The 26,003-nt window shown below is 31.9% G+C and overlaps 1 protein-coding gene across 1 annotated transcript; it reads right to left on the bottom strand.

Annotated features, from left to right (window-relative positions):
* Nucleotides 1–505: 505 nt before the first annotated feature.
* On the bottom strand, nt 506–19,345 carry LOC143069398 (tRNA (adenine(58)-N(1))-methyltransferase non-catalytic subunit TRM6-like). The gene is made up of 12 exons (XM_076244015.1): nt 19,195–19,345; nt 14,929–15,059; nt 14,487–14,593; nt 14,036–14,127; nt 12,953–13,036; nt 11,293–11,417; nt 10,541–10,583; nt 9,062–9,431; nt 3,196–3,278; nt 2,609–2,711; nt 1,378–1,464; nt 506–748 (listed from the first exon to the last, which is right to left on the bottom strand). The coding sequence occupies exons 1-12, from the start codon at nt 19,299–19,301 to the stop codon at nt 656–658; spliced, it is 1,425 nt and encodes a 474-aa protein (XP_076100130.1). The 5' UTR covers nt 19,302–19,345; the 3' UTR covers nt 506–655.
* Nucleotides 19,346–26,003: the final 6,658 nt, after the last annotated feature.

Raw genomic sequence — 26,003 nt, 5'->3', positions numbered from 1 at the left:
TAGATCAAATTTAATCGTTCAGTGTATGTTCACTTGTGTTAATATGCCTTTTGATTGAGTTAAGCCACTTGAATTGATATTTTATAGTGTGTCTTTCTATTTTGTGATGTTACACTATTCTTTCAGATAAGGGTGAAGGTTGGTAGCTATTAAAACGGTTAAACCAGCTGCATTTGGTAGATCTGTCTTAGGTCAGGAACATGATGTTTAGTGGTATTTGTTTGTTGATGTGGTTCATAAGTGTTTCTCCTTTCTTGTTTGAATGTTTTACACTAGTCATTTTTGGGCCCTTTATAGCTTGCTGTTCTTTGTGAACCAACGCTCAATGTTGAAGACCATACTTTGACCTATAAAGGATTTCCTTTTACATATTGTGACTTGGATGGAGTGTTGTCTCATAGGGCACTCATACCACATCTTCTTATATCTATAAATAATTCTTTTTTAATTTGCCATTTTAATATCTCAAGGATTGAGGATAAATCTATTGAGTACATACTAAAAATAAATTGATGTCATTTTATTCAATATTTATCCATTGTTTTGAATATCAGCAACTGTTCAAAAGGTTTGGATGTATTTTTCTTCAATTAAATTCTCCCCATTACTTCAAGATTCTTAAATGGTCATCATTTATTTGAGTGAAACATAATAATTATGATGTAGGTTTCATTAGAGTGAGAGCTGTCAACAGATATCCTCCTCCCCCACTCATCCCTATATGTGGGTGTGTCCTCATTGGTAATACCTGTAATAAGAGAAAGTGAGGTAGAAAGAAACTATTTGATACCGATCAGACCTTATTTCATCTCTACTACATGTACTAGCAGTACAATTGTGCTAGTGTTGAAAGCAAGAGTTTTAAAATTTCGTGGGCAGTACATCGACTAAGCATGCGTGAAAGATAATAAGACACAGAATGGTCTCTGGAATTGATTTTTTTTTTTAAATTGGCAATTTCTTTGGAAAAAAAAATTGTTTTAAAGACAAATTGAGGAAGTACAAAACACTACATTTATATGTCATATCACAAATATTTCTGACTTTGTATGGTTTCAGAGTTAGGGCTCATTTAAAATCTGTATCTTCCTTTAGTAGTAAAATATGCAGATGTGTCCTCATTGATAATACTTCAAAAAGATAAATTTAAAGATTTAGTTATATCATTAAATTTTATAAGTTCTAGCTGTCACTTCTGTCTCTGTAAAGAAATTTATGTATATTTTTATGAAGATTTGTCTCCCTTTGTAGAAAATGTCATAACGTATGGCAATATACTAAAAATTCATTGGGAGTATGTTGGAAGTGAAAAAAACTCATGAAAGTACATCATGTTGCAAAGATTAACACATTTTGTTAAAACAGTATACATATTACCTGATACTCTCTAAGCCATGTCTCAGTTAGTCTGAAGTTTACAATTCCTCCTCTTTCTCTCATGAAAGCATAACAATCCATTAATGGCTGAAAGATAAATCACAACCTTTATAGAGTCAGTATGATTTTGATCTTGACATATTCTATAAACGCCTGTTTTTTCGTTGTTGAAGGCTCTATGTTTCCCTCTGTCTTTTGGATAACTTTTGTCATTAGGTTGTTTTTTTAGGAAATGCACATATTGCAATCATTTAATAATTTTTTTAAATTGAAATTGTTTGTTGTTTGAATACAACAACTTCTTAATCTACAGTTTGCTTAATCTGCAAATTAGAGTTTCTGGAATTCTTTAAGGTAGATCATAAGTAAATATTTTTTGAGACAGAATTTTCTTATTTTTAGCCAGAATGAAGATTTTAATATGCTCTTTTCAAAAATATAATAAAAAGGAGGGGTCACCGTGCTATTTTTCAAGCTATGAGTCGTTAAAAATTGCCTAAATTTGGTTAGATTGTTCATGGAAAAACACATTTGTGTGCATAAAAAAAAATCTATGAGATAAAATTTTGAAATAAATTGTGAAAAGATAGGTTTTGTAATATGTTTTAAGAAAACAAAAAGAAAAAAATGGTGTCACCGAACTTGTTTTTTTGCTACAAGTAAAAAGAAAAAAATTCCCTATCTGTCCAGTATAATTTTTGTACTAAAAGAGTTATCTTCCCTTAAATGACTCGTTTGAAAAAAATGATTATAAAAGCAAGACAATTGATATTTGTTTAAATATTTTGGATTATACAATAAATTGCCAAGTTTTTTTTATATTATTAAACAGTATAACCATTAAATTGCAAATCTGTCTTCAAATTTGCAGATTTAGGCAAATAACTAGACCGATTTTTTACTGTGATTGTTCAATCCAAGATGGCGGTATACCATGAATCTACCTTAAGGGTTTGGGGTTTACAAGGTTTAATCCACCATTTTCTAAGTGAGAAAATGCTTGTACCAAGTCAGGAATATGACTGTTGTTGTCTATTCGTTTGACGTGTTTGAGCTTTTGATTTTGCCATTTGATTAGATCTTTCCTTTTTTGAATTTTCCTCCGAGTTCAGTCTTTTTCTGATTTTACTTTTTTCCACCTTATTGGACTTGTACTTCTCCACCAAATCAAACGATCAATCAATAATTATTACAAATCATATTTATAATTATTTATTTTTATAAGTATTACCTCTTTGTGTTGACTATACAATACTATTGGTCGACAGGGAGCTATGTAATCTAACAGAGCCAGTACTATCGGTGTTGGGTGATATTTACAGGCAACTATTAATCTATCAAATATCAATAAAAAGATGTTTAGTATTATTTATGCTACAAATATAATGCTTACAAAAAAATCTTAATAAAGTAACTACATGCAATTTAAGTACTCAACTATCTAAATTTCCAACCAATGAACAAGTCAGTTCACAAATACACAAAGGGAATGAGTGAATTATCACTGTTGTTCTGTCACAAGTTGATAATTTTACAATACTTGAATTCTTTTATTTCATTGACGTTAAGTGTGAAAAAAAAGTAGAAAATGCAAGGATCTATTAACTTCTTCTAGATGTATTGTTCAGTTGTTTCAATGCAATGCCACTGAAAACTTATTGAAATCACCTATTGCAGTTATAGATCCATTCTCCTGATTATAGTTCTTTAGTTTGATATCATTTGTCTATTACATGAATGAGGATTTAATACAGAAATTGGAGCTATACTTGTTAAAATTGTTACCTTATGTGTGATTTATATATTATATAAACCTACCCATCCATGTTTTTCTGTAACAACAACTGTTTAGCCTCTCTTATTCTTTTGTTTCTCAGATTTCTGCTGTGTTCTCTTGTTTCCTAAAATAAAATCATAATAAAAAGAGTGTAAGTTGAAGTCATTTATTGGTTAATAGATATAGAAAGATGTGGTGTGAGTGTCAATGAGACAACTCTCCATCCAAATAACAATTTAAATAAGTAAACCATTATAGGTCAATGTACAGCCTTCCAGTGTTCTCCCCAGAAATTTTGGATAGCATCACATTTTGCGTAAAAAAAAATAACTGTATTTTTTTTTAATGTCATTTGTCACGTCGCATTGATGCTCTATTTCTTTTATATGTTTTAGTTTATATTGTTCAATTCATAACTGAGAAAACAATTAAACTATAACCATAAAAACAGTTGTTTCAGTTTATGTTTTCTTTATTTATTTATAGTTACAGAATTATTTTTTTCCTCTTGTGCCAAATAAAAATAAATATGTGGTGTCAGTTACCCAACTTAAGTCAAATGAATGAATGGTTCATTATAGTGCAACCTGTATATATACAAAACTAAATATCTAGTACACAAAATTAACTATTTTTTATATTTTATTAAGTAAAGATAAAGTAGCAAAAGTAGCAAAAAAAATCAATTTAAAATTTTTTTTTAATCATGTTTATGAAATTCATTGTTTCATGGCACTCAATGAATTAGTCCCAGTTGTTTCTTATCTTCTTTACATGAAAATGATATGTATTTTTAACAAAGTTATCTAACAAATAGTCTGTTAATGCGTTGTTTTCTCTATTGGTATATTTTTTCTGTCTACTGCCCATCTGTTGTCATTATCGTGAAAATGCGGATTTTTTTCATATCTAGTCCGGTTCCGATCCGTAGTTTACACAAAAATGTGCTATGGCGGCCGTATAAAAATTTACGCAAATGAGTCCGAGAATAAACACTGTTTGACAAGAGATTGTGAATGAATAAGACGCTTTTAATGCATTAAATGGATTAAACATAAACTTAAGCCAATTATGATCACTTTTTAAAGAAGTATAAAACTTATTTTAGCTCAAAACTAAAATTCTCGCTCTCGTATTACCGGAAGAGAAAGAAAGTAATTTTGGGAGAGTTGCACAAATAAAGGACCTTTTTAAAAAAAAATCGTTTCAATCTTTGAAATTTCGTAATACAAAACGTAGATTTGGAATTGTTTTGTGATTGCATTTTTCCATGTCGAAATTGGTGATTGCAGACACGTGGTATTAGTCATGTCACAAGTGTCGGCTTGGGATATTCGCATCCAAACAGTTATCACCCTGAGGGCAATTAACACCTGGCTATTTAATCTCTTAATTGCCTTTAGTGTCCGACTTTAAGGGATTACAATTAAAGGTGATATAATTTTTATGATCATAATCGATAATAGATGAAAGTTCAAAATTGAGGACAAGTAAAATAGCATCTTCAAAATAATTATAGCGTCGCGGGAATTATTATAGCATCACGGTGAAAAAATATAGCGTCGCGGTACCGCGACGCTAAAACGGCCTGGGGAGAACACTGCCTTCAACACAGAGCCTTTGCTCACACCAAACAACAAGCTATAAAGGGCCCCAAAATTGCTAGTGTAAAACCATTCAAACGGGAAAACCAACGCTCTAATCTATATAAAAAAAAACAAGAAACGAGAAACACATATAAATTACATAAACAAACGACAACTACTGTACATCAGATTCCTGACTTAGGACAGGTGCAAACGTTTGCAGCGGGATTAAACGTTTTAATGGTAGCAAACCTTCTCCCTTTTTCTGAAATAATAGCATAACATCACAACATAGAAAAACACACAATAAAATATCAATTAGCAGGCTTAACCCAATCAAAAAACGTAAATTAATACACTATGAACGAATAAATTTGATCTGCGATATCTGAATGCAAATGCAGTTAATAAAATATAGGGACAAACATTCAAGGCCAAAAAGCAAACAAACAAGTCCAAACAAAGTCATGGCAAGACACCACTGCGAAATATTTAGCCCTTTGTAAATAATCACTTTTGAAAAAAAAAACGGTTTTAATAATGCAGGTAATTCTTGAAGTTTATACAAATGTAGTAAGAAGAAGTGAAAATAAGAAGATATTCCAAATAATCAAAGCTGGTATATAGACAAGATCCATATTAATATAAAATAATAAAATAACAAAAAAGCATTATAAACAGTATCAACAGGTCGAATTAAAAAGAAAATACGATTTGAGAGTACTCCCAGTTACTGACAGCTAGTTAAAAGCCAAAATCAATTAATTATAAAAAATAATGCATCAGAGACTAAAATCAACTAAAACACATCCCAGGGATTTAGTATTTTATCGTCATGAACAGTCAGAGAAGACATGACTTGTGCAATGTCAAAAATAAATGTATCCACAGGTAGTAGGATAGTGAGGAGCAACTTCTATAGAGATAAAAATTAACGTGTCTGTGTCTCTATACATCCCACCTCAAAAGAAGATACAATTTAGTTATGTTTTAATTTGCTAATGACAAAATCTATATTAGTGCCAATGTAAACTATATTCAGAGATCTAAATACAATATTGGTACGTCTACGATAACCCTTACTTATAAGTTTGTTTAAAGGTTTGATAAGTTTACATGGATCACATAGTGATTTCCTCACTTTAAGTACAATATTACCATAAAATTTAGGATGTGAAATACCATTTTGAATAAGTTTTCTACAGGTACAGCCAAATTCACTAATCAAATCTTTGTATCTATGAAAGAATTTAGTAAAAGTTTTAAGTAATTTATGGTATCGAAATCCCTGACACAACAATTAGGAGATAATTGTATTGTATTTTAAGCTCTGACGGCATCAATTGGGGATTTGATGGTCGCAAATTAAATTTACTGGCGACGCGTTAGCGGAGACAGTAAATGGGTATTTGCGACCATCAAATCCCCAATTGATGCCGTCAAGGCTTAAAATACAATATTGTTATCTCCATTCAAATGAAACTGACAGAAAACAATGTTAAATAAAATTGAGAATGGAAATGGGGAACGTGTCAAAGAGACAACAACCCGCCCAAATAAAAAACAACAGCAGAGGGTCACCAACAGGTCTTCAATGTAGCGAGAAATTCCCGCACCCGGAGGCGTCCTTCAGCTGGCCCCTAAACAAATATATACTAGTCCAGTGATAATGAACGCCATACTAATTTCCAAATTGTACACAAGAAACTAAAATTAAAATAATACAAGACTAACAAAGGCCAGAGGCTCCTGACTTGGGACAGGCGCAAAAATGCGGCGGGGTTAAACATGTTTGTGAGATCTCAACCCTCCCCCTATACCTCTAACCAATGTAGTAAAGTAAACGCATAACAATACGCACATTAAAATTCAGTTCAAGAGAAATCCGAGTCTGATGTCAGAAGATGTAACCAAAGAAAATAAACAAAATGACAATAATACATAAATAACAACAGACTACTAGCAGTTAACTGACATGCCAGCTCCAGACTTCAACTAAACTGACTGAAAGATTATGATTTCATCATATGAACATCAGGCACAATCCTTCCGGTTAGGGGTTTAGTATCATACCATCATAACATATATGAGAAGAACATAACCCGTGTCATGCCAACAACTGTTTTTAGAATAAATGTGTTTAGTTCCGATGCAAAGACCTTATCAGTGACTCAATATTAACGCCAAAATATGCAATCTTTAATGACTTGACAACAGTATCGTAATTATATCCCTTCTTAATAAGTCTATTCAAAGGTTTTGTAAGTTTCTGAGGTGAATACTGACACCTTTGTGCTTTATAAAGAATATTACCATAAAAAATTGGATGTGAAATACCTGAACGTATTAGAAGTCTGCATGTTGAGCTATATTTACGAATGATGTCTTTATACCGATGATAAAATTTAGTAAATGTTTTGACTAGTTTGTGATATCGAAAACCCTGGTGTAATAATTTTTCAGTAATACATAAATTTCTCTCGTTAAAATCTAAAACATTGTTACATACACGAGCGAATCGTACAAGTTGAGATATATAAACACCGTAAGATGGTGACAAGGGAACGTCACCATCTAAAAACGGATAATTAACGATAGGAAATGAAAAATCATCCCTTTTATCATAAATTTTAGTATTCAGCTTTCCATTAGTGATATAGATATCAAGATTGAGAAAAGGGCAGTGGTCATTGTTAGTATTAGCTTTATTTAAAGTAAGTTCAACAGGATAAATTTCATTAATATACATACTGAAGTCGTCATTATTGAGAGCCAAAATATCATCCAAATATCTAAAAGTATTATTAAATTTGTTTATCAGATGTTGTTTCGATGGGTCTTTGCTTATTTTTGTCATAAATTGTAACTCATAACAATACAAAAACAGGTCCGCAATAAGTGGTGCACAGTTAGTCCCCATTGGAATTCCGTTAATCTGACGATATACGGAATCCCCAAAGCGAACAAAAATGTTATCTAGTAAAAATTCAAGGGCATATATAGTATCAAAGCATGTCCAATTAACATAGTTTTTTTGTTTATTGCTACTAAAAAATGACCTAAAAGAGTTTGAACATATATATTCACATTCTGATTTTTTGAATGCCCATTTAATTAGGTGTGTGAATTTTTTCTTAATGTGAATGTGAGGCAATGTGGTATACAGGGTAGAAAAATCAAAACTTTGAACAGATTCAAAATCACCAATATAAGCATGCAATTTATCAAGTACTTCCAACGAGTTCTTGACACTCCAAAAGTAATTTATTCCACTATTTTCGAAGGCCTTATTTGAACAATTTATTATCAGGTTTTTAATTGTACCAAGTGTGCTGGTAAGAAGAATAGACAATTTAGTAGTTGAACAATGGCTTGAAGACGAAATAAATCTATATTTGTAAGGGGTTTTGTGTAGCTTCGGAAGCCAATACATAGTTGGGACTTTCATTGTGTTTGGCTCTGCTTGTAAAGCGGTGCCTAAAAGTTTGTTTGTAACAGATTTCGTTTTCTGAAAATGGAGTAAGTTGGAATGTTGGTGAATTGGTGATTTCCTTTTTCAGAAAAAATTTTAACATGTATTTATTTGTCATATGCCGTCTGCACTTGCACGTACATCCCATAGCATCAATTGTCAATTGATGGCATGTAAATAAGTGACGTTATCCAATCAAAATGAACGTTACACACGTTGTTGCATTAGAATTTCCCAGTGATGCATTGATTATGTTCGTTAAAATCTATGACATCAGAACACACACTGGCAAACCGAACGAGTTGGGATATAAACACCATATGATGGAGACAAAGGCACATCGCCGTCTAAAAAAGGAAAATGACCAATAGGAAATGAAAAATCGTCTCTTTTGTCGTAAACTTTAGTATGAAGTTTCCCGTTCGAAATTGAAATGTCTAAATCTAGAAAAGGACAACTGCTGCTGTTTATGATAGATTAAGTTAAAGTAAGTTCTTTTGTGTAAATTTCAGAAGTATATTTAGAGAACTCTGGATTATTCAACGAAAAAATATAATGTCTATAATCAGTTAGTTTATTTGTCAGATGAGTTTTTATTTAAGCATTCATTAAATTTCACCTTGACATTTACAACATGTTCAATACATATTAATTTCACAGAGTGTGCTTCCAGCAAGTAAGAAAAAGCCTAACCATTGCCGTACATTTAATGAAATGTGAACACCTAACTTATAAAATGACTATTGGTGTTATCTAATGGAAATTGGGTCAATTCAGTTTGCTATTTAAAAGTTATCTGTAATTAAACCTAGTTCAATAAAATGCCATGAGTTCAGTAACTGTAGTTACCCTATCTCTGTGTTTTCTTTTCCCCTGGTTTCCTTCTGGTTTCCCTGTTGTTTTGCCTGTCTCCTTTGTTGCTACTGTATCAGTACTTTTACTCAGGTCTGCACAATCTTTTTCTTTTGTCTCATCATTTTCTGTTTTGACTTCATTTTCAGTCTGATCCATACTTTCTGTCTCATTTTTATTTTTATTTTCAGTTTCCTTTGCACAATCATTTTGAGTCTGATCTGGTTTACTTCCATTTTTATTTCTACTTTCACTTTGTTCATCATACGGTGAGTCTGGATTCTCTATCTGATTGGTTTGATTCAGAGGAAAACTATAGAGGTTTTCCAAAAAGTGTTGAGGAAAGTCCATAGCTTCTAATGCAGGTCTGGAAAACAGTCAAACATTCATAGTTTTTAATCAAGAGTTTCAAAAATCAAATAATTTTAGTAATATTTTCATAGCTGTATGTGAAATCATTGTGGCTATTCTAAATTAATTGGAACTCAGCAAATGATTTCACTTTATTTTCATTTTGTTGTGTGAGTAGTCATTTCCTTTCATTTCCACAGCAGACATTTAGTCATAGGTCTAGATGATTAAATAATTATAACAGAAAAAATCTTTTGGTTTATAAATTTCTACATAAATAACCAGTTAACTTATACCTTTGGTACCATTTGTAAATAGTTTTCACAGTTACCGTTACTAGAAAATGTATAAAAAATATTTTTTTCTCAAATTTATTGAACTGATACTAGGTATTGAAACATCAATGGACATTACTTTGATTGGCCGGTTAACTCTGAACCGCCAGTTAAATCTGAACCGCTGGTTAACTCAACCACTGGTTAAATCTGAACCGCCAGTTAACTCAACTGTCGCTTACCATATCTATATAAATAGGGTGCAAACATTAATCCACCATTCTGCCTCTGATGAAGGTCCTTTTTGGACCGAAACCGGTGAGGCTATGAAACATCACCAGGCGCTGTTAATTATGTGTATTGGTATATATACTATATTTTTAGGTATTGAAACATGTCTGCCTGAAACATGGCATTAATCTACGACAATGACTTGTTTAATATGGTATTTATGTTTATATTCTACGACTATTTGAAATGTCACACCAAACTGAATAACCAGCTGCTAGATAAACTGGTTTATGCAGTAACTTTGTGGTTTGTAAATGAAAAATCTTCAGTAAAATAATGAGAACACTGAGTACTACTAAAAAGGAAAATGCATTTCATTTAATTTTCAATGATGATTTTACTCTAATGCACTAAATTTGAAGCAAAAGCAACTTAAATAATAAGGTGACATGCAGTTGCTTACATCAATATCATTCGGACTCTGGTTGATAGTTGTCTCGTTGGTAATCATACCACATCTCCTTCCTCATTTTACTTTTATATAATATTGATTACCGGTATTTCGAATGTAACATAAATATGACTAGTGTCAGTACATGTATTAGGGGAATTTTATTACCTGGTCATTTCACCTGTGTGGAAATGTATTACCTTCCCATGTCCTGTAAAATAAATTGACAGAATTAATATTTATGATAAATGATAATATCCAATCCAAGTGGTCAGATTGAATAAAATAGAACCCCTGGAAAGTATTTCAAAAACTGTTGTGTAGGCTAGACAGCAGCAGTTTCAAGCAAGTGCTGATAACAAAATTTTACATGCAGTAACACATGACAGTCACAGTGAAACTTTATTAAATTTCATCCTCAGTCTCAAAGACTATGTGTAGCCTCCTACTCATAACCCTTTCATGTTTCAAAAAGAAAATTCTGTTAATAAAATTGAAAATTATTATCCTATGGTTATCTTTATCTTTAACTTTTTTATGACAAATTATGAAATGGCAAATGAACAAAAATGAAGCTTTCCCAATATATGTAAGATACTAAATTATAATTTATAGTTGATAAGGGGAAGAACCTTTACCTTTTCATTGAAAAATGTGGTCTTGAGAAACATATAAGATAGAAATCAACTTCATGAAGTCATCAGTACTTTGTATAATGGGAATACTAAATCCAGGAAGTAAATAAAAAGTTTTTATCAAACATAAATTCCATACAATTCTTTTCATTACAATCTTAAAGAAAACGTGTGTTTGGTTGAACTTTTAAAATTGAAGTTTATATATACACATAAAAATTGGTGTCCTAATTATAAGAATTATACTTAATCTCAGTATTTTATTCCAAAAGAATAAATAATAACCTCCAAGTCTTTCTAAGACTGCTCCCACCACAAGTCCATTAGTGGTATCAACAACAGCCATGTTACAATTAGCCCGAACATTACTGTAGGTCAAAATCTGGGCTAATGTGTCAATTCTTATGTGGCTGTATAAAATAAAACAGTAGATGATAAAGAGGCAATTCATCTTTCAATCTTATATCTACTATATTTTTTAGGGTAAAATAAATAATACTTGCACACAAATAGGTGAAAGCTTCAGTATTCAAATTTAGTTTCTACATGTTTTACTTAATTTTTACAATAAATAGACATCATTTTATTTCTGTAGATTCAGAGAGAAAACTAGGGACAGACAGAAATCTTTTGGACTTATTTTAAACAATTGAAAGAAAGACTTTATTATCTAAAAGAAAACATGAATGTGTCCAAGGTACACTGATGTCCCACTCGCATTATCATTTTCCATGTTCAATGGACTGTACAATTGGGTAAAAAATCTAATTTGGCTTTATAATTAGAAAGATCATACCATAAGGAACATGTGTACTAAGTTTCAAGTTGATTAGATTTCCTTCATCAAAAACTACCTTGACCAAAAACTTTAACATGAAACTCGCACTTTTATTTTCTATGTTCAGTGGACCGTGAAATTGGGGTCAAAAGTCTTTTTAGGCTTTTAAATTAGAAAGATCATATCATAAGGAAAATGTATACCAAATTTGAAGTTGATTGGACTTCAGCTTCATCAAAAACTACCTTGACCAAAAACTTTAACCTGAAGCGAGAGAGACAGACAACAGACGAACGGACGCACAGACCAGAAAACATTATGCCCCTCTACTATCGTAGGTGGGGCATAAAAACTGCATAATAAAATTACAATATTATATTATACCACTTTATTCAAATTTCAAAAAGTAAATTATGAAATGCAATTAAGTCAATATTTGAAATAACAAGAATGTGTTCCCAGTACACGGATGCCCCACTCGCACTATCATTTTCTATGTTCAGTGGACCGTGAAATTGGGGTCAAAACTCTTATTTGGCATTCAAATTAGAGAGATCATATCATAAGGAACATGTGTGCTAAGTTTCAAGTTGATTGGAATTCAACTTCATAAAAAACTACCTTGACAAAAAACTTTAATCTGAAGCGGGACTAACAAACAAACAGACGGATGGACAGACGAACGGACAAACAGACCAGAAAATATAATGCTCCTCTACTATCTAAGGTATCGTAGGTGGGGCATAAAAATAGCAGGATAAAACATCTGGTTTTAATTATACAGAAACTGCCATAAATTGTGGCAAAATATAATAATGAATTTGATTTCAACACTCTACTGGCAACATTATTATTCAAACTTGATGTTGAAGTATGACATGCATATAACAATGAACGTCTTGACATATATCATAATACATGGGCCATCTTTCAACTTGCAGTGAGGTGAAGTTTTTTCTAATCCAAGTTGAAGACCTCACTGTGACTTTTAGATGAGAAACAGCAATAAAAGCACTTTTCGTTTGCTTTTTTTTCTTTCTTTTTGTTTATTCCTGTGCATGAACTGGTTTTGTGTCATGGATGTCATGGATGGATACCACATGTCCTTTGTTTTTCTATTATACATAAATATAATAATCATATGTTTGAAAATGACAAATAACATACCAGATTTTCTGTGGAGCTTTCCCATGGTACATTTCACAAAGTAATCTGGCTGTTGGTTTTAAAACTGTAAAAATCTGTAAATGTCTGAAAAATAAATTCATATTAAGTTAAAGTCATATGAAACCTCAAATTAAAAAAAAAATATGCATATGTTTTTTTAAAACTAAATGGATAGTTTTCATTATACAACTTATGTACATATACTTTTTTCTGAGGAAAATTCTTTAATTTGTCCACATTTAGAAGAAGTGTACTTATTTTTAATTGCTTGCTGCCAAGAAGCAATTCGCCGACAAATTTTCTGTATGCATAGTGACCTAAGCGTGACCCTCCTCGTAAAAATCCGGTGATAGCAATACGCATGAATCTGTCATTAAAATAAACAATTACCTGATTGTATATGTTAAACACGTGCTAAATACCCATGTTTTTGTTGATTATTTACTATAAGGTGACAATCGGTAAACTTCGGCTTCAAAACACGGCATTTAATGAGTAGCCATATTTGTTAAATCATAACAGACAGAAAGAAAAAAAATTGACGATTATACGATATATTTGCGTAAAAAATTATAAAATCGTGCACAGAGGCCTAAGTTTATGATATATACATGCATTGGTTCAAGAATTGGATGAACATTATTTTTCACCAGTCACTCGTTTCTTATGACTTTAATGTGAATGCCAATATGAAACAGTTACAGGGGAGGTAATATGTGTTATAACAGCACAATAGTTGCCCGTTTTAATCCTTTTCTAGAAAAAAATAACATAGACCACTGTTTTTTTTCAAAACTGCATTTAGGTCAATCAAATATGATAATTTTTTATAAGTAAACATTTTTTTTCTTAAATTAACAATGATTTTTTTTTAACAAAATTAGATGAATATACAACAGATATTCTTTTGTTTTCTTCTAAAACTAGATAATAAAATAAATATGAAATCATTATCAGTTACATTATGTACTTTCAGGATCATTGTTATGATAAAGTGTGTCTCTGTCTTAATTTAAAATTAAAAAAATTAGCCCTAGAGGCTAAAGAAACAGTTAACCTGGCCTAATAGACTTGTCATTTTACTTTTTCTTCTTCTTCTTGATCCATTTTTCCTGTGCATATTCTGTTTTGTCCTTAAATGTTGTACTATTTTCTATCAGCTGATCGATAATTTTCTGTAAAATAAAAGAGAGCCTTATTATCACAAAAAACATATATGCTTGAAACACTAAATCCAGTATTGTTTGGCTTAATTATGAGTCTAACCATGAGTATAGTACTTGAAATTTTAATGACAAGGCCAGAAACAAAAAATCTAGAGTAATTCAACACAGATGTTTTCTGATTAAAAACTTGACATATTTTATCAATGTTAATAAATATAAAGTTTTCATATCAAAACTTGTATAAGAATTACATGTTTTATATTTTGAGTCACTTATTATTGGCCACGAGCATCACTGAAGAGACATGTATTGTCGAAATGTGCATCTGGTGCAAGAAAATTGGTACCGTTAATTTTATTATTAATTACCTCCCCTTCCATACCAGTCTTTTTCATTAGTTCAATGTCATCACGTGACAGTTTCTGATTGGAATCTAAATCATGCAATCCTCGGTTATCTTTTCCCTGTTCTGTTGCTACAATGAGTAATATATCTTTGACATCACATGCTATACAATTACAAATCAAATTAATCTTTGCATGCTAAAAATATCAAATACTTGATAAATATTACTTGTTACAAATTCCATGAAAATGATGGTGATGTTCTCAATTTCTTTTTCATAAAACTTTTCCTTTAAACTAATAATCAACAGTGCCAAAAGGGAAATAACTTGTGGATTAATAATTAGAACAAAGCTTAGTACTTATTTCAAAAGTTTATTTCATGCTTTATCAAAACTTTGCTTTCACATGACAATATGATACTGTTCTGTCATAGTATTCGAGGCACATTCTTTTCTAAACTTACACTGGAAAGCTTCATCCAGTTCTTTTTTGTTGACCTTAACCATTTCTCCATTTGTGACCCTGAAAGTTGTCCCATAACGATGTCCGATAACTCCATCTAATGTAAATTTCACTTTATCTAACCAAACAAATCTATAATAATAAACAATAAATTCAATTTGTAAATTACAAGTACATTTTTTTATATATATAAATACTTTTCGACCAGTAATGATACATATGTCATGTATGTATAGGTGTAACTCAGGGCTTTCCAAAGTAGCAGGTAGACGGCGGATAACCGCCGTTTACGGTGGCTTCAAGTGTCGGCTACTTCACTGACAAAAATATAAATTCAAAAAGAAAAAAATATCTTTTTCAAATGTTTACAGGCAGCTGAGAGACTTATTGGCGCAAAGTCGCGGTCACCATAAACAAGGATGAAAAATCAGTGTTTACTTTGGGCTAAATATAGTTCACCTGAATTCAGGTCACTGATTGGTTGTCTATTTAAAGTCAGAATGCATTGTTTCTTTTCAAAGATAACAAGAGAGACGTTCCAGTGGTCATTGAACAATAACAAAAGAGACGTTTCGATGGTCGAAGTAGATCATGTTGTTCAGAATCTAAAAACAATAACTTTTTAAGTTCAGAGAATCAAGGTCAAAAACGAAAGTAGAATATTGTCGACTTGACCACAAATAACCTTTATGTATCCGACTTATTGAACAGTTTACGAAAAAAGAGAAAATCAGAGGATATATCAATTTTCTGTCAATGCTTGAAAAATAATTGTATGATTTAAATATGCGTAACAGTCTTTGGAGAAAAAAGGGGGTCATTTGATTACAAATGCACATAGTTATGCAAAATAAATCGATCAAGATTTCTAACAAATCAGATTATTTATATAAATAAAACTCCTTCAAAAGCAAATGAATTTTAAGCATAAGGAAAAGGAAATAAAAAACAAATCATTACATAAAAAAAAAAAAAATTCTTTGAGATCTTTTTTCTTTCTTTAATTTCATACATAAAAAATGGTTATTTGAAAGATGAAATTGGGTGCCAGGAGATTGTGAGAATGCAGGATTTTGCTTTATTTATGACAGAGCTTCTGGGGGCCTTGAGCAGCCCCCAAGCCCCCTGCTGTAAAGCACCAAGCTTACAGCTTGGTGGGCGTCCGGCTTCGCTGAACGCATGTTACAGTCACTTATAATTGTAATTTAGCCTACTACTTCAATTTCAAGGGAAAGCCCTGTAAATAAACTCTTTCATCTGTTGTCAAAAATTCAAGTTCAAAAAGCTTTATATAATATCAGTATAGAGTATAAACATTATCTCTATTTGGAAATTTGTCCCAGTTGACCTGAGAATCTTGAATATAAGTTAAATGTTCGCTGCTGACCTCCTACAGATCCATAGAGGGTGAATAAAATCCATAGGGGATTCAGCCGGACGCATCCATAGAGGGTTAGTAAAATCCATAGGGGTGAGGCCGGCGGCCGAATCCCCTATGGATTTTATTCACCCTCTATGGATCCGTAGGTGGTTAGTAGTTAACCAAATAACGAATTTATCCCATGCTGGACTTTTTCTGCTGCGTTTTGTTGAAAAATAAACGATGAAACAGAACCACATTAATAGATGACGTCAGCATTAATGCCTCAGGAACCCTCTATGAAATTTACTAACCCCCTACGGTCTCATAGGGGTTAAACCAATCACAACGTGATAGTTTACCCGCGGTGCTATAACTATTGACGTCAATCACTTTTTCATTGTGGCGTCAGATATTTTATGTCAAATTTTTAGGGGAACCTTTGTGATGTCCTGAGTTATGGCAGACAAATAGCTCTATTGAAGCTGTATAAAAAACATAAGCTATAATGTTTTTAGATTATTTTATGTTTCCCTAATTAGGTCTTTCCACTTTTCTGTGTTATATTTTTTCATTTGGGCTTGTATCATATTTTCCCTCCGGTTTATATGATCTGTTCATCCTACATTGACTCTTAAAATTCAAGAGTCTATCTAAAAATGAGGGTACTTTCTCTAAAAATGAGGGTACTTTTTATATGGCCTTCCAAATACCATTTCGATCCCTAACATCACTGAAGACACATTTATTGTCGAAATTCGGATCTGGTGTACTAAATAAATATTGACACCATATGTTTGTGGCATAACATCGTGGCCACAAGTTAAAAAAAATTTTGTTTAGTATTAAATTTATATTAAGATCCATTTTGTTACATCTTGTGATCAATTTTATTTGGCAATCGCCAATGGTAGTCAGCAGGGTTAAAGAACATCAGTTGTTCGACCTGTTAGTCAAATGCGTTTTGTTTAAATATACTTTTTCACTTTTTTGGTCTTTTTGAAAATGTTGTTTGTGCTGTTTTTAGACCCTTCTACAACGAAATTTGTTTTACATCATCCGCACACGTATAAAAATTGCGGTTTTTATCCAACGCAATCATAGGTTTGAACGTAGTTTTCAATTTAGACTCGTATATATATATATATATATATATATATATATATATATATATATATATATATAGATTTCACCACTGCATCGAGTGTAATACGATATTTATCCACTCGAGACAGTTAAATTTTCAATTTTAAAGTCCGAGCCGCCTCGGCGAGGACTTTAAAATTGATAATTTAACTGTCGAGAGTGGATAAATATCGTATTACACGAGATTTGGTGGTGGAATCTGTTTCTCTAATGATTTTCTAACATTATGCAGGCAAACTTATTCCTTCTTTTCGAATGATCTGCAAAAAGATGTGTTCTTTCTATGTGACGTCGTCAGGCATGGTCGCCTTTTTTCATGTCGTCACAATAGGAAATTCAGAGGACAGCAAGAAAATTCGACGTCACAATCGGATTTTAACCAATGAAGTACTGAGATCAAACGAACCACACGTTGATTAAATTTTTTTTATACAATGGGTGCAGAAAGGGATAAATTGACGAAGAATTAGAGAAATATATATATATATTTATATATATATATATAGTCCAAATAATTATGACCTCTTGGAAGGCTATTTCAATTTTCGCTTTGACACCTTCCTGCATCGATGTAAGGCGACAAAGATAAAAAAATATCATAGCCTTTCAAGATGTCATAATTATTTGGACTAGTATAATATGGGGACGAAGTCCCTAATAACAGTAGAAAATTCAATAAAAAAAAAAAAAAAAAAAAAAAAAAAAAATCCAGAAAATTTTCATTGTACTAATGAACTCAAAATTGTTCATTTTTTTTTTTTTTTTTTTTTTGTCGCATTTTTGAATTTCCGGATCTGCGCAGAAATCTACTTCCGTTTCCGGTCTTGTTTGCATGAGACATTGAATAAAATGTATATTTATCAGTCTAAGAAAGGAACTCAATACTAATTCATTTTAAAAAATTGTTTGTTATAAAAAAAAAAACGTTAACTGATGACAGCGTTTCTTTGTTTACATTGAATATGACGTCATAACTTAAATAACGTCACAACTAAAATCCCTAACAACCTAACCAAAATCGGAAACGTTACAAATGTACGTTCTTTGTTTACATTGAATATGACGTCATAACGTCACAATTAAATCCCTAACAACAGAACCAAAATCGGAAACGTTACGGTATTTCCATTTCTCTTTTTAACATGTTTGATTTATAAAAAAAAATCATACAGACTTCGTCCCCATTCACAGGTTATGCTTGCCTCATATTATGCTAAAGAGTATGCAATATATTTGTATGCAATGTGATAAAACAAAAAGCTCTTTATAGGGCCCTTTAATATAGGTAATAAAATATTCTTATTCTTATGAGTAAACCGGTTATTAAGGATTCAAATTTTCAGCTATTATTGAATATGTAAAATAGCCTTATACATATCAAATTGAGTCTGTAAAAAGACTAGCTACAACGTAGACCTATATGCACGTGTAGTAAATTTGAAAAAAACTGTTATGAAACAGACACACATCTATCTATGATACTAGATACGAAATAAATATATAAAGGTCGACCTCTGATGAGGGTTTACTTGGGATTATTCCCGAAAGAACCCGAAACATTGCATATTAAATTCTAATGAATTAAGCAATAAAAAGTACGTAGTGTCAGGTCAGAAATATTGATACCATACCATGAATAAGTGGGTTTATGGTCAATTTATAAAACTAATATTATATTGATCATTTTTTTTATGTTGATAATTCCGGTTAATTTACATATATTTAAACGTTTGTTTGTCAGATTTTTCCAGTATCACATACCTTTTCTTTTTAATCTGAAATACTTGACAACATTTTCCTTTCTTCAGTATCACCTGATCATTTTCAGACAACAATTTTGTTGATGAAATATTCTCTGCACATGCCATTTTAGAAAATGAAAGTACAATTTCGCTTTCAATTATGAACTTAATACATGGTTTTTAACCCCGATTGATAAACGCACAAATGACTTGGAAAGTGATGCGTAATCTTGAAGCGACATCTATGTAAACAATTCCACGTGGTAAAACGCGGTTTCACTTTGATTGTTGTATCCAGACTTCCCAAGCAACACCAACAAAATGTAGACGGAACAAAAGAAAATGACAGATTCTTTTCTTTTCAGCAGACCCAGTTGTGGAACATTTTGTGAATACAGCCAGGTAAAATATCCAAAGTTTGTTCCAGTAGAGGAAACAAAGAAAAGCTACAAATTTCCAGCCAGCAAAATTGACAAAGAAGCTCCAAAATGCTGGTTTGAATTACAAACTTGGTACACAGATTATCTTGATGAAAAGTCATTTAGAAAATTTGAAAAAAAGAAATTGAAAACATCGCTCAGTGATTCTGCTGTTAGAAAAAAGTCCAAAGGATGTGAACATCTGTGTGAATTGAAACAGGTTTATTTTGATTGGACAAATAGGAAATCTTTAATTACAGATAAACGTTTTGGTACAAACAATCTCAAATACCTAACTAATGGGTCAGCTTATGAACAAAATGAAAGTAAACTTTCTGTAGAACTCTATATCAAAATAATGAAGCAACAACTGTCATCTTTTCGACTTTGTCAAATGAAAATAGAATTGATTGTTCAATGTTTACAAATGTTCTTCAAACCATTTGATAATACAATAGTGTTATGGGTTACTGACGCTGATCTACAAACTCATACTGATAAAGCGAAGAAAAGTGAATGTAAAGACATTTTCAATGAACCTTTGACAGAAAATTGTATGGATGTGAAAGCTGTACTATACTTAGATAAATCTGCAGCTCGGCTCTTGAGGCATAAGGATATGTGTATGCTTGATACACTTGCAACTTTAATTGAAGTGAGAAAAGACAAAATAATGATCCTCCCAATGTCTATCCCATGTGCATCTGTTACTGATCAGACTGCTGTATAAAAAAGGTGTAATTTAAACTGAAAAATAAATATTATGATTCATGTTTTCTATCTTATGTCCATCTAAAATCAGGAGAGCTGTGGTGCAGCGGTTAGTGCATCGGACTTCAAACACAAGGTTCCTGGTTTGATCTCCAATCTGGGGTGAAAATTTCAGAGACTTAATTTTTGCCTCTCCCATGACACCATTTGTGAGTATGGTCTTGAGAAATGATAATAGTCTGACGGAAGGGGATGATAAATGGCTGACCCGTGTTAAGAGAGAGCAATATCTCTTGCATGTAAAAGACACTTTTGTAGATTTTCGAAAAAGAGCAGGCTAATGTCTAATTAGTGATTGCAAAAGTTTTGAGAATTCCCCATCATAATTTCTTTGGTAGATGTTGCTGATAATAAGGAAGGTATTAAACCAAGAGTTTCAAGTGGTTGCCACGAGGAGAAGGTGGATTGTTATGGAATATGTTTCACAGATGACTGATACAATACAAATGTCATAGCCACAATTTGTCTTCTTTTCCTTCAATGTGACTTACTGAACTAGACTAATCACTTGTTTGTTTTTAAATGAGCAACATGGTAGGTGCCACTTGTGTAGCAGAATCTGTTTTCCCTTCCAGAGCATTTGAGATCACCTCAGATTTTGATGTGGTTGTCGTTGGATGTTGCTCAGTTTTTAGTTTTCTAAGTTGTGTTTTGTAGACTGTTGTTCGTCTTAGGTTGGGTTTTTTTTGTCCAATTTTTTGCTGAGGCATTGTCATTTCTTTTCAACTAGTTTTGACCTTTCCTTTTGTATCTTCTGTCTTTCTTTTACAATTATACAACTGGTCATTCAGGTCAAAACTTAGCAATGGTCTTTTTCAAATTGTACAAAAGGCCTCATATTGTTGATAACATTCAAATCAACTAAAAGAACAATTAAGGATGTATTCTTCTGACTTTTCAGTCTCATTCAGTCTCCTTGAAATCTCGTTCTTGAATTATTTCCAAAACATGAGATAGAAGTGGAAAATATCAATGAATTTTAAAAATATTATAATCAAACATAAATCTGTGAAAAAAAGTGCATTTACAATGAATGGTTTTTGAGTAATCCAGTTTTCAAATTTTACAACCAATCAAGTAAGTATTTTTCGCCAAAATTTTGAGAAAATGGGTGAGGGATACCAAAAATGATTTTACAAGAATCATATACATCCCATATCATTTTGGTCTTTTCAAATTTCTTAGATATGTATTTTTTCAATCATTTATAACAACTAGAGGCTCTAAAGAGCCTGTGTCGCTCACCTTGGTATATGTGAATATTAAACAAAGGACGCAGATAGATTCATGACAAAATTGTGTTTTGGTGATGGTGATGTGTTTGTACATCTTACTTTACTAAACATTCTTGCTGCTTACAATTATCTCTATCTATAATGAACTTGGCCAAGTAGTTTCAGTGGAAAATGTTAGTAAAAATTTACAAATTTTATGAAAATTTTTAAAAATTGACTATAAAGGACATTAACTCCTTAGGGGGTCAATTGACCATTTCAGTCATGTTGACTTATTTGTAAATCTTACTTTTCTGAACATTATTGCTGTTTACAGGTTATCTCTATCTATAATAGTATTCAAGATAATAACCGAAAACAGCAAAATTTCCTTAAAATTACCAATTCAGGGGCAGCAACCTAAAAACCAGTTGTCCAATTCATCTGAAAATTTTAGAGCAGATAGATCTGGACTTGATAAACAATTTCTCCCACTGTCAGATTTGCTCTAAATGCTTTGGTTTTTAAGTTATAAGCCCAAAACTGCATTTTACCCCTATGTTCTATTTTTAGCCATGGCGGCCATCTTGGTTGGTTGGCCGGGTCACTATACACAATTTTTAAACTAGATACCCCAATGATGATTCTGACCAAGTTTGATTTTATTTGGCCCAGTAGTTTCAGAGGAGAAGATTTTTGTAAAAGATTACTAAGATTTACGAAAAATGGTTAAAAATTGACTATAAAGGGCAATAACTCCTAAAGCGGTCTACTGACCATTTTGGTCTTGTTGACTTATTTGTAGATCTTACTTTGCTGAACATTATTGCTGTTTACAGTTTATCTCTATCTATAATAATATTCAAGATAATAACCAAAAACAGCAAAATTTCCTTAAAATTACCATTTCAGGAGCAGCAACCCAACAACCAATTATATGATTCATCTGAAAATTCCAGGGCAGATAGATCGTGACCTGATCAACAATTTTACTTCCTGTCAGATTTGCTCTAAATGCTTTGGTTTTTGAGTTATAAGCCAAAATCTGCATTTTACCCCTATGTTCTATTTTTAGCCATGGCGGCCATCTTGGTTGGTTGGCCGGGTCACCGGACACATTTTTTAAACTAGATACCCCAATGATGATTATGGCCAAGTTTGGTTAAATTTGGCCCAGTAGTTTCAGAGGAGAAGATTTTTCTAAAAGATTACTAAGATTTACGAAAAATGGTTAAAAATTAACTATAAAGGGCAATAACTCCTAAAGTGGTCAACTGACCATTTTGGTCATGTTGACTTATTTGTAGATCTTACTTTGCTGAACATTATTGCTGTTTACAGTTTATCTCTATCTATAATAATATTCAAGATAATAACCAAAAACAGCAAAATTTCCTTAAAATTACCATTTCAGGGGCAGCAACCCAACAACGAAATGTCCGATTCATCTGAAAATTTCAGGGCAGATAGATCTTGACCTGATGAACAATATTACCCCGTCAGATTTGCTCTAAATGCTTTGGTTTTTGAGTTATAAGCCAAAAACTGCATTTTACCCATATGTTCTATTTTTAGCCATGGCGGCCATCTTGGTTGGTTGGGCGGGGCACAGGACACATTTTTTAAACTAGATACCCCAATGATGATTGTGGCCAAGTTTGGTTAAATTTGGCCCAGTAGTTTCAGAGGAGAAGATTTTTGTAAAAGTTAATGCAGGACGACGACGGAAGACGATGACGACGGACGACGACGGACGCCAAGTGATGAGAAAAGCTCACTTGGCCTTTCGGCCAGGTGAGCTAAAAAAGTTGAAATAATATGCATTTTGTTCTTAAAACTGAGAAAAATCACAAAAATACAAAATTGACAGCATGGTAAATTTTACACAAAAAAGTGTCAAAATATGATAAAACTTTCTTATATTAACACCTACGTAGAGTTTTTGTAAGTAAAACTTATTCAGATTGGTCCACTTCATCTTTATAGAAAGTAAGAAAAACTTTAATTGTGGAACTGTGATTTTTTCACAATAAAAGCCCAAAAATAGGTACAAATCGATAAAAAATGGGAAAATCATCAAAATTGGGCATTTTCAAAGGTTTGTAGCAAAAAAGAAGTGCACCACCATATCATTTTTTCTTCACCAATTATTTTGTTACAGTGTTAATAACCCAAAAATCAGGTTAGGAAAAAAAATTTAATTCTAGAAATTTTTGGCTTCTCAGAGGTGTACATCCTTAAGAAAGTCATTATTTCACTCATTATGAATATTTGTTCTTCAATTTGTTATGTGGAGGTCCAACTTGGTACTAACAAAACATTTCAAACAAAATCTAATTCTATTTGTAATGGATTATTTTATAATTTAAAAAAAAAATTTTTATTTGTGTACATGAGAATAATTCGAGATGTGGGGTACATGCCAATGAGACAGCAAAGCCTCAAAATAATTCTTCTAGACTCTAGAGATCAAAATAAGTTGGGTTATTTTATTGTAAAAAGAAACATGCAAAGCTGGCACTGCCAATTTGATGCTCCCTGAATTGCAAATTTATTGAAAACAAAAACCTTTTTTTTAAAATGGTTTTGCACCATTGATACTTATGTGCCAATTTTCCCCTGTACAAATGTGTTACAATCAATATAATGGAGACTTGAAATAGTATCCAAAACAATGACAAATCAAGGACTATAAGATCAACAGAGTATCATGAAACCAAAATTGTACAAATACACATGGAAACCATTTTGGTTAATACACTTCAACCAAACTTGGCAGGGTATGGGGCACATGAACAATAGTTGTTCTAAAAATATACAAGAGTCTCATAAGAGCTCCAATTGCTTATCTGGATTTTTTTATGTAGATCCTCCATCAATGATTATTTTGCTGTTATATATATATTAATGTTTTTAAACATGCCACTTAATGTTTCTATCTATCAAAAAAACAAAATCTGAAAAAAAATTAGTAACAACCATCTTTCAAGGATTATTTTAAGAGTAATAACTTTTCACTTGGATGAGATTATAGCTGAGAAACACTGTCTTTGTTTGAAAAACCATGGATAATATATAAATCGTGTGATACAGAACTATTGAGGCAGCCATACAATTTATTTGTATTTAGTGTAAATAATCAAAGAATTATTAATCCAAACTAGAGGCTCTAAAGAGCCTGTGTCGCTCACCTTGGTCTTGTGCATATTAAACAATGGACACGGATAAATTCATGACATAATTGTGTTTTGGTGATAGTGATGTGTTTGTAGATCTTACTTTACTGAACATTCTTGTTGCTACAATTATCTCTATCTATAATGAACTTGGCCCAGTAATTACAGTGGAAAATATTTTCTAAAAATTAACAAAAATTTATGAAAAATGTTAAAAATTAACTATAAAGGGCAATAACTCCTTAAGGGGTCAATTGACTATTTTGGTCATGGAAAACTTATTTGTAGATCTTATTTTGCTGAACGTTATTGCTGTATACAGTTTATCTCTATCTATAATAATATTCAAGATAATAACAAATAACGGCAAAATTTCCTTAAAATTACCAATTCAGGACAGTAACCTAACAACGGGTTATCCGATCCATGTGAAAACATCAGGGCAGATAGATCTTGACCTGATAAACAATTAAACCCTGTCAGATTTTCTCTTAATGCTTCGGTTTTTGAGTTATAAGCCAAAAACTGCATTTTACCCCTATGTTCTATTATTAGCCGTGGCAGCCATTTCGGTTGATTGGCCAGGTCACGTCACACATTTTTTAAACAAGTTACCCCAATGATGACTGTGGTCAAGTTTAGTTTAATTTGGCCCAGTAGTTTCAGAGAAGAAGATTTTTGTAAAAGATTACTAAGATTTACGAAAACATGGTTAAAAATTGACTATAAAGGGCAATAACTCCTTCAGGGGTCAACTGACCATTTTGGTCATGCTGACTTATTTGTAAATCTTACTTTGCTGAACATTATTGCTGTTTACAGTTTATCTCTATCTATAATAATATTCAAGATAATAACCAAAAACAGCAAAATTTCCTTAAAATTACCAATTCAGGGGCAGCAACCCAACAACAGGTTGTCCGATTCATCTGAAAATTTCAGGACAGATAGATCTTGACCTGATAAACACTTTACCGCGTGTCAGATTTGCTCTAAATGCTTTGGTTTTTGAGTTATAAGCCAAAAACTGCATTTTACCCCTATGTTCTATTTTTAGCCATGGCGGCCATCTTGGTTGGTTGACCGGGTCACGCCACACATTTTTAAAACTAGATATCCCAAATATGATTGTGGCCAAGTTTGGATTAATTTGGCCCAGTAGTTTCAGAGGAGAAGATTTTTGTAAAAGATTACTAAGATTTAGGAAAAATGTCTTCATTTCATATATGTTTTATTATATACAATGTA

Source organism: Mytilus galloprovincialis, chromosome 3 (assembly GCF_965363235.1).
Source record: "Mytilus galloprovincialis chromosome 3, xbMytGall1.hap1.1, whole genome shotgun sequence".
NCBI classification, from domain to species: Eukaryota; Metazoa; Mollusca; class Bivalvia; order Mytilida; family Mytilidae; genus Mytilus; species Mytilus galloprovincialis.
The sequence above is the reverse complement of the archived record's forward strand: the minus strand, read 5'-3'. Positions and strand labels throughout refer to the sequence as shown.